This window comes from Triturus cristatus, chromosome 2_1 (genome assembly GCF_964204655.1).
Source record: "Triturus cristatus chromosome 2_1, aTriCri1.1, whole genome shotgun sequence".
NCBI classification, from domain to species: Eukaryota; Metazoa; Chordata; class Amphibia; order Caudata; family Salamandridae; genus Triturus; species Triturus cristatus.
Window position 1 is genome coordinate 1,047,456,811 of NC_140581.1, and position 18,214 is coordinate 1,047,475,024.

Here is an 18,214-nt window from a genome sequence, read left to right on the forward strand (position 1 = left end):
GAGCATGTTCTTTAGTGTGGAGTCTTTCTTTATTTTGTGGGTCACCATAGTTTGTCATTGGAGGGGCTCTCTTGGCCAGATCGTTTCAATCGGTGGTTGACTGCTGTGTAGTATATGCACCAAGCAATGGCCACCCCTGGGGAGGGAAGCTCCTACCAGGTGTGCACTGTGGCCAGCACCTCTGCAGCTGTCTACACCTATCGCAGTGTTCGAGGTCGGCCCTCAGTGACTCTCAGAGTCCAGGTCTTCAAGGAGATCCAAGGTAGGCACTCAGCAATTCCCCTGTGCCATCAAGGAGTGTGGTCTCCTTCCAGGAGGAAATGGATTGGGGCGTGGATACTCCCTATCACTCTCCGGGGTCAACCACAGTCACAGTAACTTGAGGGCCTCCAAACAGACCGGCGTATCAGCATACTCTATGGGTCCTAGTTGCACCCCCCACCCCTGTGGGTCTCTCCAGGCCTACAGTGTGTAGCTACTCAAGGGAAGGGGGGCTCCTTCATGCCCCGGGCATCAGCCGCGCTCACAATTCTGGCCCCTTCAATCCAGATGAGGGGGGCCTTCTGCACTCTATGCAAGAGTACAGGTAGCCAGATCCAGGCGGCAGGGTTGACACAGTCCCCCCAGCAGGCTCCAACTTCTCTAGGCTCCGCGGCCCTCCTTGTGTCAAACAGAGAGGAGAACTGCAGGGATCAGGTCCTCAGCAACAGCCCCCGCGGGTCATTGGAACAGCCGCCCAGGTGTAGCAAAGCGGGTGGTGGGGCCAGGGAAGCAGCAGCGTCACAGCTTGCTTGTGGGCCTCTGCGGCTGCGCGGTCCAAGTCGGCAAAACCGCACTCAGCCCTCTCCAAGATGGCAGTGCTGTCTCATGGGTGGGAGGTGATGGCCTTTTTCTGCTGCAGGAGGCTCTCCGGAGGGTTCGACGTGGGCCCAGGGCCTCTCCAGAGGGGGCGGTTCCTCACTTAGTCACAGAACCCCTTCCATTGTTTTAGCCCCCAGGACTAGGCCGTACCAGCCACTGATGTCATTGGACTGGGGAGCTTCATGGGGGAGTTCCTAGAAGTCGGACATCTTGGCCTTGCCCCGAGAACTGCCTTTTAGATGTGAGTCACTATGTTGGTTGTGGTGTTGGCAGCAGTAAGTAGTTGGAGGTCATCAGAAGGAGGTACTTGACAAAATGAAGTACATTGATTGCTTGCAAGGTTTTGGACAGATGGTGGTTATGCAGAAGACATATGTGAGTAAGGTCCCAGTTTCTGTGTTGTATGAATATTAATGAGGATGAGGTTTGCTCACTGGTCATTGAAAGCCGCAGATAGGGAGAGCTAAGATTACTGACAACAGAGACGAGAAATTTGAGGTAGAGGTTGTGAATCAACCTTTTGGATTTCCTTGGCACAGATAAAGGTGTCAGGGGAGTTCTCAATTTGATAGCACATGTCTGACCACTCCTCTGATGAAGATAAAAGTAGAAGCTCAGATTTTAGACTGATTTTTTTGGAACACTGTAGTGCTGATAAAATAATTGATAATATAACAATGAATGTGACTATAATGTATTTTCAATTTTTTATGAGCTTATTCCTTTAAAATGTATCTATATTTTCATGTTATACCATTTTTTGAAAATGTGATATGCTATGGGTTAGGAAACATTTAAACATATTTTGTATTGATAAAACAAAATATAGCAATGTTATGAAACAACCTACAAGTCTTTTTGCATGCACACTTACCTTCCACATGCAACCTGAGAGACCTTACATAATTCAACTACCAAACGAGGGAGCGGCTCATTTTTTGCATATTCGTGTCCAAGCTGTCCATGCTCTCCTGCTCCAAATGTGTAGACCAGTCCGTCCTTTAAAAAGAAATATGAACATCTCTATAAAACATTAGCGCTATTGGGAGGTTTGATGGACTAATACAGAATTACAAAATCAGAGATGTGAACTCTTATATACAATTTATACTTACTAATAATGCATTTATTATGTTTTATTTAACAGCATAACATAATTTATTCCCACTTAAGAGCATTTAACTATTGATTTACCAAGAGAATTTATGGGTTGTGACATTTCTGAAAATACACAATTCTTCTGTTTGCACTCTCATATAAGCAAACTTATATGTTGTACTAATTTGGCAACGTTTAGCTTTTGAACATATAGAATAACAAAGATAAGGCTAACTAAACCCATATAAATAGAGCTGATTCATACAGGTCTCAATTCAGACACCTTGGGCCATATTTATTAAAGGATTGCGTCGCTTTTGCACGACGCAACCAAATATGCGATTTATCAAGCCATGCAAGGCCACTTTGTATGACCCTGAGTGGCTTGATAAATCTGGAGTAACGTAATGCAGCGCTGGAGCAACGCAATGAAGCACTGGAGTAACGCAATGCAGCGCAAATCGCTGCATTACGTTACTTTGCCCCAGGGAGGCGTTCCTTGTGCGTAGCCTGGATGATCCCAAGCAACGCCCATAGATTTTGACACATTCCCAGATTTACCATTACTGGTAGACCTGAGAAAGTACCAAAATGCTGCGCTTTCCCAGGTGAGGAGTACGAAGACAGGGAAAATGTTACTTACCTAGTAAGCATCTGATCTTGGCATGTAGAGCTGTAGATTCCCATGCTTTGCATACTCCTGCCATCTATTGTTGGGTCTGAATGTTTGTACTTTGTTTTTCTCCGAAGAAGTCTTTCCAGTCACGAGGTAGGTGACTTCTCCTTTCCGTGATAGTGCGCATAGGCATCGCCCTCCATTGTTAGATTGTTTTCCCGCAGAGGGTGAGAATGGAATTAGTAGGAGTAGAATAGAGATGTCCATGCGTATGTATAGAAAGTAAGAGAGAACTGCAACAGGTATAGGTACCCGGGGAGGTGGGTGGGCGCATGTGAATCTTCCGTTCAGTTGCTTACTGGGTAAGTAACATTTTCCATTCGAGGCATGTGAGCTGTAGATCACATGCTTTGCATAGACTATACCGCAGAATTCTCCCAAAGCCGTGGCTTACCTGTAGCTGTTGCAGTTATCTGAAAGAGTGTTTTAAGTACTGCCTGGCCTACATTAGCCTGTTGTCTCGCTAACATATCTACACAATAGAGCTTGGTGAATATGTGTGGTGTAGACCATGTTGCAGCTTTATAGATGTCAGCTATGGGGATGTGTCCTAAGAATGCCATAGTAGCCCCTAGTTTACAGGTGGTATGCACTCTAGGGAGTATTGGTAAAGTCCCCTTTGCTTTTGCATAACATGCTTGAATACATTTAACTATCCACCGAGCAATACCCGATTAAGAGATAGGATTGCCTTTGTGTGGTGGAGCAAAAGCCACAAAGAGTTGTTTAGTTTTACGAAATGGTTTTGTTCTTTCTATGTAATACAATAATGCTCGTTTAACATATAATGTGTGTAGAGTGCATTCTGCTACTGAATCTGGTTGAGGAAAAAACACAGGCAACTCAACAGATTGATTGATATGAAAGGCCAATACCACTTTGGGTAGGAATTAAGGATTAGTGTGAAGGACCACTTTCTTTTGGTGGACCTGACAAAATGGTTCTTCTATGGTTAGTGCCTGAAGCTCACCCACTCTCCTCAGTCATGTAATAGCAATTAGGAAAGCAACTTTCAAAGTGAGAAAGTGTAGTTCACATTTGTGCAATGGCTCGAAGGGTGAACCCATTAGTCTCGTAAGGACAATGTTAAGATTCCACACTGGAGCAGGTGGAAGTCTTGGTGGAATAACTCTTTTGAGTCCTTCCATAAAAGCTGTGATAACGGGCACTCTGAAAAGGGACAGATGCTGCCTGTTTTGAAGGTATGCAGCTATTACAGCAAGATGTAAGCGTATGGATGTGCAAGCTAATCCTGACTGCTGCAAGTGTAGTAATTAACAAGGAATATGCTACTTACCAGTATGCATCTGTTCTTGGCATGTAGAGCTGCAGAGTTGTACACTTAGCATAGATCGCCATCTGGTGTTGGGCCCGGATGTTTGCAGTTTGTTTTTCTTCTTGGACAGTCTTTGGAAGTCACAAGTTTGGTGACTCCTCCTTCGGTCCGTACTGCGCATGGGCTTCGGCTCCATCCTCAGATTGTTTTTCGCCAACAGGGAAATGATGGAGCTTGGTAATCACAGTGAGAAACCCATGTGTGTAGTATCTAAATAAGATGTACTGGAACGGATACAGGTAGCCGGGGAGGCAGGTGGGCGTGTACAACTCTGCAGCTCTACATGCCAAGAACAGATGCATACTGGTAAGTAGCATATTCCGTTCGAGGCATATGAGCTGCAGATTGTACACTTAGCATAGATTATATAGCAGTACCCAACCCTAGCGGCGACCACCGGTATCCGTTGCAGTGGTTTGAAATAGTGTCTTTAGTACAGCCTGGCCCACTCTAGCTTGCTGCTTGGAATGCACATCTACACAGTAATGTTTTGTGAAGGTGTGCGGTGTAGACCATGTGGCTGCTTTGCAGATGTCATCTAAGGGTATATTCCCTAGAAAGGCCATAGAAGCCCCTAACTTTCTTGTAGAATGGGCTTTAGGCGGGACAGATAATGTTCTTGTAGCCTTTTGGTAGCAAATCTGTATGCATTTTACAATCCACCTAGCTATCCCTGATTTAGAAATGGGGTTGCCTTTATGTGGTGGAGCGAAGGAGACGAACAATTGTTTAGTCTTCCTGAAGGGTTGCGTTCTTTGTATGTAGTATAGCAAGGCCCTTTTTACATCGAGTGTGTGTAAGGCTCTTTCTGCAACAGATTGAGGTTGCGAGAAGAAGACAGGTAATTCCACCGATTGATTGAGATGAAAGGGGGAAATGACCTTGGGGAGGAACTTCGGATTTGTGCGAAGTATGACCTTGCTGTGATGTATTTGTATGAAGGGTTCTTGTATAGTGAACGCTTGTATTTCACCAACCCTTCTAAGGGAAGTGATAGCTACGAGAAAAGCTGTTTTCCAGGTGAGAAACTGTAGCTCGCATTTATGCATTGGTTCGAAGGGCGGACCCATTGGTCGTGTAAGATCTAAATTTAGGTTCCATACAGGGGAAGGTGGTGCCCTGGGAGGAATTACTCGTTTAAGGCCTTCCATGAAGGCTTTAATAGCGGGCACTCTGAAGAGAGATAAATGCTGTCTGTTTTGTAGATAAGCAGCGATCGCTGCTAGGTGTAGGCGTATGGATGAATATGCCAGGTTACACCTGTGAAGATGGAGCAGATAGCATATGATGTGCTGTATGGATGCATCTAAAGGGTTGATTGTATTGTTACGGCAGTAAATAACAAATCTTTTCCACTTTGCGGCATAACATGCTCTAGTGGTAGGACGTCTGGCTTCCATGATGATGTTCATGCAATCAGGGGGAAGGTTAAGGTATCCGAATTCTAGGATTTCAGGAGCCAGATCGCCAGGTTGAGCTGAGCTGGGTCCGGGTGCCTGATTTCTCCATGGTTCTGGGTTAGGAGGCATGGGGATAGGTGCAGTTTTTGATGTGGTACCACTGATAGTTGTAGTAGCGTGGTGTACCACGGCTGCCTGGCCCACGTCGGAGCTACCAGAATGAGTGTGAGGGAGTGCTGTTGTAGCTTCCTGACCACTAATGGAATTAGTGGGAGAGGTGGAAAGGCGTATGCAAATCTGCCTGACCAGTTCATCCATATCGCATTGCCCTTGGACAATGGGTGTGGGTATCTGGCAGCGAAGCTTGGGCATTTTTTGTTTTCGTGGGTGGCGAAGAGGTCTATCTGAGGATGCCCCCACTGTTGGAAGAATGGTTGAAGAACTTGCGGATGCAGTTCCCATTCGTGTAGTTGTTGCGTTTGTCTGCTGAGCAGATCTGCCATGGTGTTTTGTACGCCTGGAACGTGTTGTGCCAGGAGAAAGATGTTTTGGGGAATTGCCCATCTCCATATGCTCTGGGATAAGCGGGAGAGCTGGGGAGAGTGTGTCCCCCCCTGTTTTGGGATATAATACATTGCAGTCATGTTGTCTGTGCGAATGAGGACTGCTTTGCCCGAAATCTGTTTTTGGAAAGATTTTAGGGCTAGAAAGATCGCCAAGAGCTCCAGATGGTTGATGTGGAGCAATTTTTGCTGTGGCGTCCATAGACCTTGCATTGTGAGGTGTAGGAGGTGCGCTCCCCAGCCGGAGAGCGATGCGTCCGCTGTTAGAATCACCTGAGGAACCGGGTCCAGGAACGGCCGCCCTTTTGAAAGGTTTGTGGTGTTCCACCACTGCAGAGAGTGATGTGTGCGGCCGTCCACCAACACCAGATCTGTCAGCTGACCCTGGGCCTGGTTCCACTGTTGTGCTAGGCACTCTTGAAGTGGACGCATGTGTAGTCTTGCATGGGGCACTATAAAGATGCAAGACGCCATCATTCCTATGAGCTTCATGAACACTCTTGCTAGAAGAGAGTGTTGGGGAAGGAATGTTTTGCGTAAGGCTTGAATGCTTGTGATTCTGGCTGTGTTTGGATAGGCAATACCTTTGGAGGTGTCTATAGTGGCCCCGAGGTATTGCTTTGTGTGAGATGGTATGAGGTGGGACTTTTGGTAGTTCACCGTGAAGCCTAGCTGGTGGAGCAGTTGGATGGTGCTGTTTGTATGCTGCACGCATTGATGGTAAGACGCGGCTTTTATCAGCCAGTCGTCTAAGTAAGGGAAGACGTGAATGTGTTGACGTCTGAGGTGTGCTGCTACTACCGCTAGGCATTTGGTAAACACCCGTGGTGCGGTGGTGACCCCGAAGGGGAGAACCGTGAATTGGTAATGTTGCCCGTCCACCACGAACCTGAGGTATTTCCTGTGAGAGGGGTGTATTGGAATGTGAAAGTATGCGTCTTTCAGATCCAATGTTGTGAGAAAATCTCCCTGACAGAGGAGCGGGAGGACTTGTTGTAGGGTGACCATATGGAAATGGTCTGAATGTATGTAGGCATTTAGAGGCCGGAGGTCCAGAATGGGCCTGAGGGTCCCGTCTTTCTTTGGTATTAGGAAATATAGGGAGTAAACCCCTAGATTTTGCTGATTGATGGGGACCTGCTCTATAGCGTGTTTTTGGAGGAGGGAGAGTACCTCCTGTTTGAGCAGTGTGGAATGTTCTTGAGACATTGGGCGGTGCCTTGGTGGGATATTGGGTGGGGTAGATGTTAGCTCGAGACAGTACCCTGACCGAATGATTTGGGTCACCCATTTGTCCGATGTTATGGACTCCCGTGCGTGGATAAAGTTTTGCAGTCTGCCCCCGACCGGAGTGGAATGGTCTGGGGGGAGCGGAGGGAAGTCATTGTGTGGGCGGGGTGGCAGAACGGGTGTTGTTAGTTTTGCCCCTGCCCTTATTGTTGTTGCCTCTGTAACCACCCCTTTGGTTGCCCTTTGAAAAGGTATTTTGAGGAGGGGATTTGTAGGAGGTAGAGGTGCTATCGGTGGAGAAGCCTCTGCCTGTGCCACGAAAGGAGGAGCGTCGAAAGGAACGTTTAGACGCTTGTGTTTGGAGTGCCCCATAGACTTTGCTGTGTCTGTGTCCTTTTTCATCTTTTCCAACGCTTCGTCTACCTTGGGCCCAAAGAGCGTTTGTTGGTCAAAGGGGTGATTGAGTATGGACGCCTGGACTTCAGGCTTAAACCCTGAGATCCTGAGCCAGGCATGGCGACGAAGCAGGACACTGGTATTTATGGCTCTAGAAGCAGTGTCGGCTGCATCGAGGGCACACTTAATGGAGGTGTTTGTAATGAGTTTACCCTCCTGTATTAGCTCATGAGCCCTACGCTTGTGTTTCTCGGGGAGGTGCTGCATAAGAGCCTCAAGTTCATCGTAGTGTGCTCTGTCATAGCGCGCAAGTAGCGCTTGTGTGTTTGCAATGCGCCACATGTTTGCAGCTTGAGAGGCGGTGCGCTTGCCAGACGCGTCTAGGAGTTTGGATTCCTTGTCTGGCGGTGGGGCTTCTCCTGAGGTCTGGGAGTTAGCCCGCTTTCTAGCTGTAGAGACAACTAGGGAATCTAAGGGAGCAGGGCCCTTAATGTATGCAGGGTCTGTGGGTGCCGCCTTATACTTTTTCTCTATTCTAGGGTTTAGTACCCTGGCCCTGACAGGGTCTTTGAACACCTCTGCGGCATGCTTGGTGACACCCTTAAGCATGGGTAAGATAGAGGTGGATTTGTCCTGTATGTCGAATGTGTCCAGTAAGAAGTCGTCTTCCACTGGTTCAGTGTGCATGTCCACCCCATGGTAGTGTGCTGCTCTCTGCACTAAATGATGGAACCCTAAGGAGTCCTCTGGAGGAGACGGCCTGGATGGGTATAGGTCGTCCTGAGGAATATCGGGTACATCAGGGTTATTGTAATCCTCCCACAGGTCTGGGGTCCCTGGTGGAGTGGGATCCATTGGGGCGTCCGCCGGGTAATTGTCCGGGTCCCTGTCGTCCGGATCTGGGGACGGGGCCGGAGAGTAGTGAGGTAAAGGTGGCGGAGACCTGGGAGGGGGAGGGGGTGGAGGAGGTGGAGGAGGTAGGGGAGGTGGTAGTGGGGAGGGCACTCTGAGGGGAGAAGTAGCAGAGTCCTTCCGTTTGGGTGGTGGAGGAGGAGCCGGAGTATCAAGGCGTCTTTTCTTGATAATTAAAGTCAATAGTCCAGTCTTTGGATCTTTGGACAGAGTCTTTTGTAGAGGGTCTGGTGTAAACAGAGCCAATGGCGTCGAATCGTCCGTCGGCACCGGTGATTTCGGAACCGAGGACTTCGATGGTTTGTGTGCGCCATGCTTTTTTGGGGCCTCCGGTTTTTTCGGCGTCGAAGGAGTTTTCGGCGCCGGAGCGTCGGTGCCGACAGATTTATGTTTGTGTTTGGTCGGCACCGAGAGTCCAGGCTTCGGCACCGGTGGCTTCGGAGTCGAGCTGGATATTGCTTTCTTCGGTGCCGGATGCTGTTTTTCGGCACCGGGCGTCGGCTGGCTCGATCCCGAGCTGCCGTGAGACTTTGGATGCTTCGACACCGAGCCCGAAGGTGGGGTGATCGAAGCTTTGGTCTTGGTTTTGCCCAGGCCGGCAGGCGAGGGAGTAACCTGAGTCTCTTTGGTTTTGGGCGCGGGGGTGGGAGGGGGCACAGTACTCACGGCCCGCTGCGCCGGTGTGATGTCCTCCACGTCGGAGTCGTCGGCCTCGGAAGCGCTGACGACGTCTTCTTCCTGCTCGGTGTGTGTTTGCCCCGAAGCTTCGGCGCCGTCTCCGAAGATGTCCGGTGGAGCTGCAGATGATGAGTGCGCCATGGTGCGTCGAGCTTTTCGATCCCGGATGGTTTTCTTCGATCGAAAAGACTTACAGGCGGGGCAGTCTCTGGCCTCGTGTTCTGGAGAGAGGCAAAGATTACACACCTGATGGAGGTCGGTGTGGGGAAATTTAGACCCACATTTTGGGCACTTTTTGAACGGAGTCCTTTCCATCGGCCGGGACCGGAGTCGAGGAGGGCCCGAAGGCCGGTGCCGATGTACGGGATGGAGAAAAGTGCCGCTTCGAGAGATGAAGATGATGAAGAAACTCGAAGAAACGAGGATTTTCCGTCGAGGCTGGAACCGTAGAAGTTCGAAGCCGGAGCACGAAGTATCACATCTGAGCCCGATGGCGGAAAAAAACAATCTGAGGATGGAGCCGAAGCCCATGCGCAGTACGGACCGAAGGAGGAGTCACCAAACTCGTGACTTCCAAAGACTGTCCAAGAAGAAAAACAAACTGCAAACATCCGGGCCCAACACCAGATGGCGATCTATGCTAAGTGTACAACTCTGCAGCTCATATGCCTCGAACATGATATTTTGAATGGAAGCATCAAGCAGATTGATTTGGTTGTTATTACAATATATAACAAACCGCTTCCATGTAGCTGCTTAGCAAGCTCTTGTAGTAGGCCTTCTGGCCTCTTTAATGATATTCATACAGTCTGGTGGAAGGTTCAGATAGCCGAACTCTATGATTTCAGGTGCCAGATCGCTAGATTGAGATCTTTGGGATCTGGATGTCTTATCTCTCCATGTCTCTGCATAGGGAGACTGGGTGTGAGATGTAGTTTTTGATGAGGAACTACTGAGAGCTCCAGCAGGGTAGTGAACCAAGGTTGAAGGGCCCATGTGGGAGATACTAGGATCAGTGTGAGAGATGTGGAATCACTAGTGGAATTAGTAGGAGAGGTGGAAAAACATAGGCAAATATCCCTGACCAGTTCATCCATAGTGCATTACCTTTGGACAATGGGTGTGGATACCTGGAGGCAAATTTTGGGTATTTTGCGTTTCGGTGTGTTGCGAACAGATCTATTTGTTGATAACCCCACATTTGAAAGAATGAGAGGAGAACTTGAGGGTAAAGTTCCCACTCGTGAATTTGGTGTCTCTGCCTGCTGAGAAGATCTGCGATTTGTTTGTTCACTCCTGGGAGGTGTCCTGCCTGGAGATACCTTTTGTGACGTATGACCCACCTCCAAATGGCTTGTGCAAGTCTTGACAGCTGGAGAGGGTGTGTCCTTTCCTGTTTCTGTATGTAATACATGGCTGTCGTGTTATCTGAGCATATCAGGACAGTATTGACTGCAAGGTGAGTCTGGAAGGCTTTGAGAGCTAGAAATACTACCAGCAGCTCTAGATGATTGATATGAAGTTGCTTTTGCTTTTGACTCCACAAACCTTGAATGGTGTGAGTCTGGAGATGAGCTCCCCAACCAGTGAGCGAAGCATCTGCTATTAGTACTGTTTGTGGAAGTGGGTCGATGAGTGGCTGCCCTTTGTATAGGTTTTGTAGATTTCATCACTGAAGAGAGCGATGGGTGCAGCCGTCTACCAACACTAGATCTGACAACTGACCCTGAGACTGATTCCACTGACGTGCTAAGCATTCCTGAAGAGGACGCATTGGAAGCCTTGCATGGGAAACTATTATGATGCAAGATGCCATAATTCCCAGCAGTTGCATATATACTCGAGATGGTAATGACTGGTTGGGCTGAAACTGAGAAATTAGAGCCTGAATATTGCAGATTCTGGCCGCATTGGGACAGGCTAGAGCTTTTTGAGTATTGAGAGTGGCTCCTAAGTACGTTTGCGTGTTGGAAGGTTGAAGATAGGACTTCAACACGTTTATTGTGAACCAGAGAGTGTACAGTAACTGTACTGTTATTTGCGTGTGCTGGAGACACTTTCGGTAAGAACTGGCTTTGATGAGCCAATCGTCCAAGTATGGGAAGACATGAATCTGTTGTCTTCGTAGGTGAGCAGCAACTACTGCTAGACATTTGGTGACTCTGAATGGAAGCACCACAAACCTGAGGTATTTGCGATGAGAGGGATGTATTGGAATATGGAAGTATGCGCCCTTTAAGTCTAGAGTAGTCGCCTTGCTGTAGAAGTGGTAGTACTCGTTGAAGTGTCACCATGTAAAAATGATCTGAGTGAATGTATCGATTTAACTCTCTGAGGTCCAGTATAGGCCTGAGCGAGTCGTCCTTTTTGGGCATTAGAAAGTATAGGGACTACACGCCGGATCCTTGATATTTTAAAGGTACCGGCTCTATAGCTCCCTTTTGCAGAAGAGAGTGAACCTCTTGTTTGAGAAGGTGGAGATGCTCTGGTGACATTTTGTGCGAACGTGGAGGAATGTTTGGTGGATTGTTGGTAAGCTCCAGGCTTGGATTAGATAATTCCTAGGACCCATCTGTCTGAAGTTATTGTATGATAAACGGGAAGGAACTGAGAGAGACGTCCCCCGACAGGTGTGGAATGATCAGGTGAAGAGGAGGCAAGTCACTGTTTGTTTGTTGAGGGGGAGGTGCGGGGTGTGGAACCTCTACCTCGTCCCTTGCCATTATTGCCTCTATATCCGTCACGAAAGTAACCTCTTGAAGACGGTGACTGACTGTTGCCTCTATATGATGTTGAGGTGTTGTCCGTAGATATGCTTTTGGAGCCCCTCCTGTAGAAAGAGCGACGAAAAAAAACACGATTGGAAGGGGACTGCAGAGCTCCCATTGATTTTGCAACGTCTGTGTCCTTCTTCATCTTTTCTAATGAAGTGTCTGCCAGAGGAACAAAGTGATTCTTTTTATCAAAAGGTAGATTTAAGATGGAAGCCTGGACTTCGGGTTTAAACCATGAAATTCTAAGCCAGGAGTGCCTTCGTAGCAAAACACTGGTGTTGATTAAACGAGCGGCAGTGTCAGCTGCATCAAATGCGCATCTAATGGAAGTGTTTGAGATTAGTTTCCCTTCCTGAACTAGGTCATGTGCTTTAGCCTTGTGTCCATCAGGTAGAAATTAGAGCAATTGTTCCAATTCGTCATAATGAGCTCTGTAGTATCTGGCTAAAAGAGCCTGGGTATTGCCAACACGTCAGTGAGTGGCTGCCTGTGCAGCCACTCTTTTCCCTGAGGCATCTATTAATTAGATTTCTTGTCTGGAGGAGGGGCATCCCCCAAGGTTTGAGAGTTTGGCCATTTATGGGCATTAGAAACCACAAGGGAATCTAATGGTAATTGACCCTTGATATAAGCTGGATCTGTTGGTGCATATTTATATTTCTTATCTACCCTTGGTGTAAGGATTCTAGCGTGAACGGGATCTTTAAAAATGTCGTCTGCATGCTTAAGTATACCCTTAAGCATAGGCAGTGTATGTGTGGATCTCTGGGAAGAACTTAATGTTTGAAAGAGAAAATCTTCCTCAAGTGACTCCTTATGAAGCTGAACACCATGATATTCAGTAGCCCTATTTATTAACTCTATGTACCCTACATTATCGTCAGGTGGAGAGGGCTTTGTAGGGTATAAGTCTGGATTATTATCCCGTGTTTGGATCTGTATTACAGTCGTCCCATGGATTAGGACTATTGTCGTCTACCGTATCCCAATCCCTGTCATCCTGGTTGTCAGGTGATTGTGGTGGTGGTGAATTTGTGGGTGTTATTAACAAATTTGGGTTAGGTGGGGAAGAAGGTGATAGAGGAGGAGGAGAGGGGTTAGTACCAACATGTTTCCTCTTAAGAGGAATGTGATAAGTGTCCTCTGTTTCTGGTTTGCATTTCAATGGCAATTTTGCATGAATATGTCCAGTTTTGGGATTAATGACCAGTTCTTTTTGTTTCGGGTCCGGGTTTGAAGGCAGGACATCGAAACGATGCTCCTTTGGTAAAATTGGAGCGTTTTTTGTTTCAGTGCCAATATTTTCAGAGCCGATGTTTTCGGCGTTGAAGTGTTTGGATCCGAAGATAATTTTGGTAGCGGAGGGATTGTTATCAAAATGTGCTTCGGTTTCGGTGCCGTTTGTTTCGGCTTGATGCCCGAACAGGGTTGACGCTGTTCCGAGCCGGAAGGCGTTGGTGTTTGTTTCGGTGCCGATCCCGAAGGCGGGGCGTTGGAAACATTTTCTCACAGCCGCCCTTGGCCCGAAGGCAGAGGAGGGACTGGAGCCTTTTTCTTGGGCAGAGATGGTGTTTGGGGCAGGGGAGGGTCAGTACTCACAATACACTGACCCTGCGGAATCTCTTCGTCCATGTCGGAGTCGGCTTCTGACATGGAAATGTTCTTGTCTTCTTCCTCGGCTCCTTGCGTGTCATTGATGTTTTGTTTGGAATCTTCTCCGAAGAGATGCGGAATGGAGCCGCTGTGATGATGTTGCATTTCGTGACCTCGAGCCCGACGGTCACGGATCGTCTACCCGGATCGGAAGGATGTGCACGCATCGCAGTCTTGTTAGTCTTGCTCCGGGGAGAGGCACAGGTTGCACACTTCGTGAGAGTCGGTGCGCGGGTACTTGGCGTGGCAACAGAATTTAAATGGAGTCCGTTCCATCAACTGCAAGCTTGCCCGACGTGGCTAGGCTCATGGGCCTTCCACGAAGTTGCCGACCGAAAGAGATATTTCTGACTGATACGATACGTGAAGAATGGGAAACGCAATAGAATAACAATACCATCAAGGGTAAGTTGATTGCACACCGAGGGGAACCCGAGAAACAGTGTCAAACCGGAGCGCAGCAATTCATGTCTGAACCCGATGGCGGAAAAAAATCTAACAATTGAGTTGATACCTGTGCGCACTATCACCGAAAGGAGGAGTCACCTGCCTCGTGACTAGAAAGACTTCTTTGAAGAAAAAAAAAGTGCAAACATCTGGACCCAACACTAGATGGAGTATGCAAAGCATGTGATCTACAGCTCACATGCCCTGAAAATTTCTTTATTTCTCCTCGTTACTTCCTCTTTCGATGTGTGCATTCTGAGGCACACATAGAAAGAAGAAAATGCTTTAGGGGATTGTTTTTGAGCAGACAACTGCCCCCTTTCTGCACAAAAACAATCCTGCTAACATTGCAGGCATGCTTGCCGCATGGTGAAATGCTGCCTGCATTGGAACTAGGCAGCATATTGTGCGCTAGTGAAGGGAAAAGGCTGGAATGCGCCCTACGTGATGAATACGGTGCATTTCTGCCTTTTCCCTGTAACGCAGAACAGCACAGCAATGTGACTTGCTGTGGTGCACTGTTACTTTTAGATAAATATTGCCCCCAACCTACACAGTATATGTCACATTTATTACCAAGCATACCTGCACCTCCTTCAAACAGGGCAGCAGAGCAACTATAATCCACCCAGTACACTTTTTTAAAATCTCGAAAGCATACCTTTACACCCCCGTTCCTTAGTAAGAATAGGTGTGGTGTTTGGCACACAAAATGTTTTGACACTTCTTGTAGAGTTTAGCATATCCTTTTCACAGAGTAGTAAAACATTGCAATAAGAAAATAAAGATAAAAAGGACCCGGGCAGCTGAACTCAGTCCTGTTTTCCTCTCAGTAGTTGTGTAGAGCTTACTCAGGCTGATCTTAACTGTCCCAGGACTCCACGACCCTCAATAAATGGAGGCGAATGACATCTGGGAAATGTGGCTCACTAGTAGGTTTGCAGTTGCGAAGTGGACACCACGTCAGTTATCATCTGTCCTGGTAATCCTTGACCCTCATTATTTTGATGGTAAAAGAGGAGGTGCCTCTCAAGGCCTGGACAATGTGTAGCTCTACCTAGTGCCTATCTTGAGTGCTCGGGAAAAAGTGTGACTTCTCCTAGTAGCCACGGGGTGACCTTGCACAAAATAAATACATGAAAGTTGTCAAATTCCTCCATAACAGAGGGTTCTAGTTTGGGTAAAAAGCTACAAAGGTCATACAAAAATCTCCTTGGCAGTTTTTGATTGAAGATGACTAAATGCAGGTGTAGATAAGCAAGGCACCAAATTCACCCTGAACCAGCACAGATCTTTCAGAAGTAAAAATCCAGGAAGGAATCCAGCTACAAAGTACAGACAATGGCAGGGACAAAAATGATAGCAAGTAGGCAATGAATACATCAATAAATTATTGGAACGAAATGGGGTTGCAAAGAATCCTTCACTTATCCATGCTTCCTTATTTTTGGTCTAGCTGGGAAATTACATCACAGGAAATGGTTCAGCTCTATCTTGGATGGGGGAACTTGAGGCAACAATTATTGGAAACACCACCATCTTGGGAAGTGTTATATACATGGATAGGCACCCCTGCATTTTTCAAGATACAGCGTCTTTCAGGTGTGAGAAAAATCCCACATTTGATATCCTTCTTTCACTGCGGGCCTCAACCACCACGCTCCCTGATAATCTAATCACGCAGCATTCCTACTGTTGACTGTGACAATGGAAATGTCAATATGGGATGGGTGACAAAGGGAGACAAGCAATCCTGTGTGCCGAGATATGCTACCAGACCAAGAACTAAGTGCAGAACTCAGAAACGTGCTGCTTTCTCATAACTGCCCACCACTGCTTCTAGTCCTGCAAAAACAGAAAAGTGATGGAAGGAAAGCTACAGCACATCTCAGCCAATGGCAAGCTCTTGGGGCCGCAGCCGCGACCATCGGTTTTTGACAACTGTGACACTCCACTCAGTGCTCTGTTGCAGTAACAGACATGGCATCCCAATTAAAGAAATGGCATCCTGGCAGCTCTGAGCTGCACTGTAAGCTCTTTAAAAAAACTATTAGAATCTCACCAAATACTCTTTACCTACACTTGATGAAGGGCAACCATGCAGCAATGCTTAGAAGGATCATTAAAACAGTGTGACAATTCATACTCATGGTCGAGAGTTAGGTAAGAAGAGGATAGACATTATTGTCCTGGCACTTGGGCAAGGAATGGAGGGTCAAAATAATGTATCGGCCAATTTCCTTCCTTCTGCCACGTCAAGGCTAGAAGCAAATAACATCCTTCACTGGGGGGGGGGGGGGAGGCGGAGCTTGTTCGCGACCAAGATGGCCGCTTGAGCCGAGCGCACCGCGAAACCGTTAAACTATACTCCAAATATCCTGCTACTGCGCTGATCTAGCACCACACGCCTGCGAGAGTCTTACTCAGGAGCCCGGCTGGACTGCTTTGCGGTGCTCCCGGCTGATCTCACCTGCTCTGGTCCGAAGTTGGAGCGACTGAATTGCTGCGGCCTGCTGGGCCTCTGACGCCGGGCTCACGTACAGGCCGGAGGTGGAGATTGACAGGACCTCTTGCGGTCGGTGAGCGGGCGGCTCCCGAACTACGCTGCCTGTTGGTTGTGCGAGGCCCCCACCTCTCCGACGCCACTGTGGCGGGCCCCCGCTGATTGACAGGACCTCTTGCGGTCGGTGAGCAGGCGGGTCCCGAACTACGCTGCCTGTTGGTTGTGCGAGGCCCCCACCTCTCTGACATCACTGTGGCGGGCCCCTGCTGTGAGCGTACTGTCACCAGCGACCGCAATGTGAGCCTCGTGGAGCTGCTGGGGGATGGTCCAGTTTCAGGCGCTGGAACGAGCTCCACTGCGGGAGTCGACCGGAGGAGTGGGGCCTGCGGTAATTACTGGACACTGCTCTCTAGATGAGAGAGAATCAGAGGGAGTCCGAAGATTGCTACCGATGGTGAGCCCTGCTACACAACATCCCGTGCTGCCTGGACTGGGCCGGACGGGTCCGCCGCTGCTGCGTGCTCGCCTCTCTGGCTTCCGTGTCGACTGATGAGGCTGTGCCGGGGGTTGGAGACGGACTGCCCCCTGCGTCTGCGGTGCCAGCGGGTGTGCCGCCGGAGATGCCCCTGTTGACGGGGTTCTGAGTGGCCACGGTGACTCTGAAGGTGAGGTCAGGATACTCCATGCTTGCCGGACACCGTGGCGCCCGTGTGGGATCCCGGGCTGTCCGTAGGGGGGCGCTCCTGTGCTACAGGTGGCTGAGCTGGGAGCCAGACTGGCCCTTTGGGGTGCTGATCCTCCTAGCGACGATAGAAACTGAATAGGTCTGAATTCCAACATAGAACTGCCCAGGCAGACAGAGAGGCGACACAGGACATTAGCGTCTGACCAGAGTACTCACCTCCAAGGCCCCCTGTTGTGGCGGCTGGCAGTCTACTGGTCCTGCAGTATCGCCTGGGCGTGGGGGGACAGATCGGGGGTACTGTGTTCCAGGCAGGAAGAAGGAGCCCTATCCGAGGAGTGCGGGCGTGCAGTGGTCCTGAAGGTGGGGGCCCTTAGCAGCCGCGACACCTGGCCTCTGCCTACCTGCGCTGGAGCCAACTTACGAAACGACACAGCGCTACGAGTGCGTTGGTGCCCCGAGTGGCTAAGATGGGCAGTGTGGGCAAAGCACAGCCGAAGCTGTCATTCAATCAGACGCGGTCTAAATCCAGTGACGCGTCCACCGAAGACAGCGCCGGAGAGCGGGACCAGCCGGATACCGACGCTAGGCACAACATCCGCGGTCTACTACTGACTATAGAAAAGAATCTGCAGGGGGGATCACGACCCTTGGCTCCAAGATGGACGCGCTATCCTATAGGATGGACAGCATGGCGGAAAGGTTGGACAAGCACGCAGAACGACTCGACATGTCAGAACGCAGGCTCAAGGAAACGGAGGAGGCGCAGACTGCCTTAGACACGGAACATAAACAGCTGGGCAGGGTTCTGAAGCTCTTACAGGAAAAAACAGAAGATTTGGAGGCGAGCTCTATGCGCTGTAACCTGCGCATCACAGGCCTTCCGGAAAACACCCAAACGGGTAACATGGAACTATACATCGAATGGTTACTCAAGACTCTGCTTGGGGAGTCTTCCTTGTCTGGGATGTTTGTGGTGGAGAGGGCGCACCGTTCGCTGGGGCC

At 48.9% G+C, this 18,214-nt stretch overlaps 1 protein-coding gene across 2 annotated transcripts in view; it reads right to left on the reverse strand.

Annotated features, from left to right (window-relative positions):
* Nucleotides 1-18,214, reverse strand: part of LOC146866324 (E3 ISG15--protein ligase HERC5-like) — a 551,381-nt gene that overhangs the window by 454,153 nt on the left and 79,014 nt on the right. For both annotated transcript variants that reach the window (XM_085635591.1, XM_085635598.1), the window contains exon 6: nucleotides 1,736-1,860. In XM_085635591.1, the coding sequence (XP_085491717.1) occupies nucleotides 1,736-1,860 (125 nt within the window). The remainder of the gene's footprint in view (nucleotides 1-1,735; nucleotides 1,861-18,214) is intronic.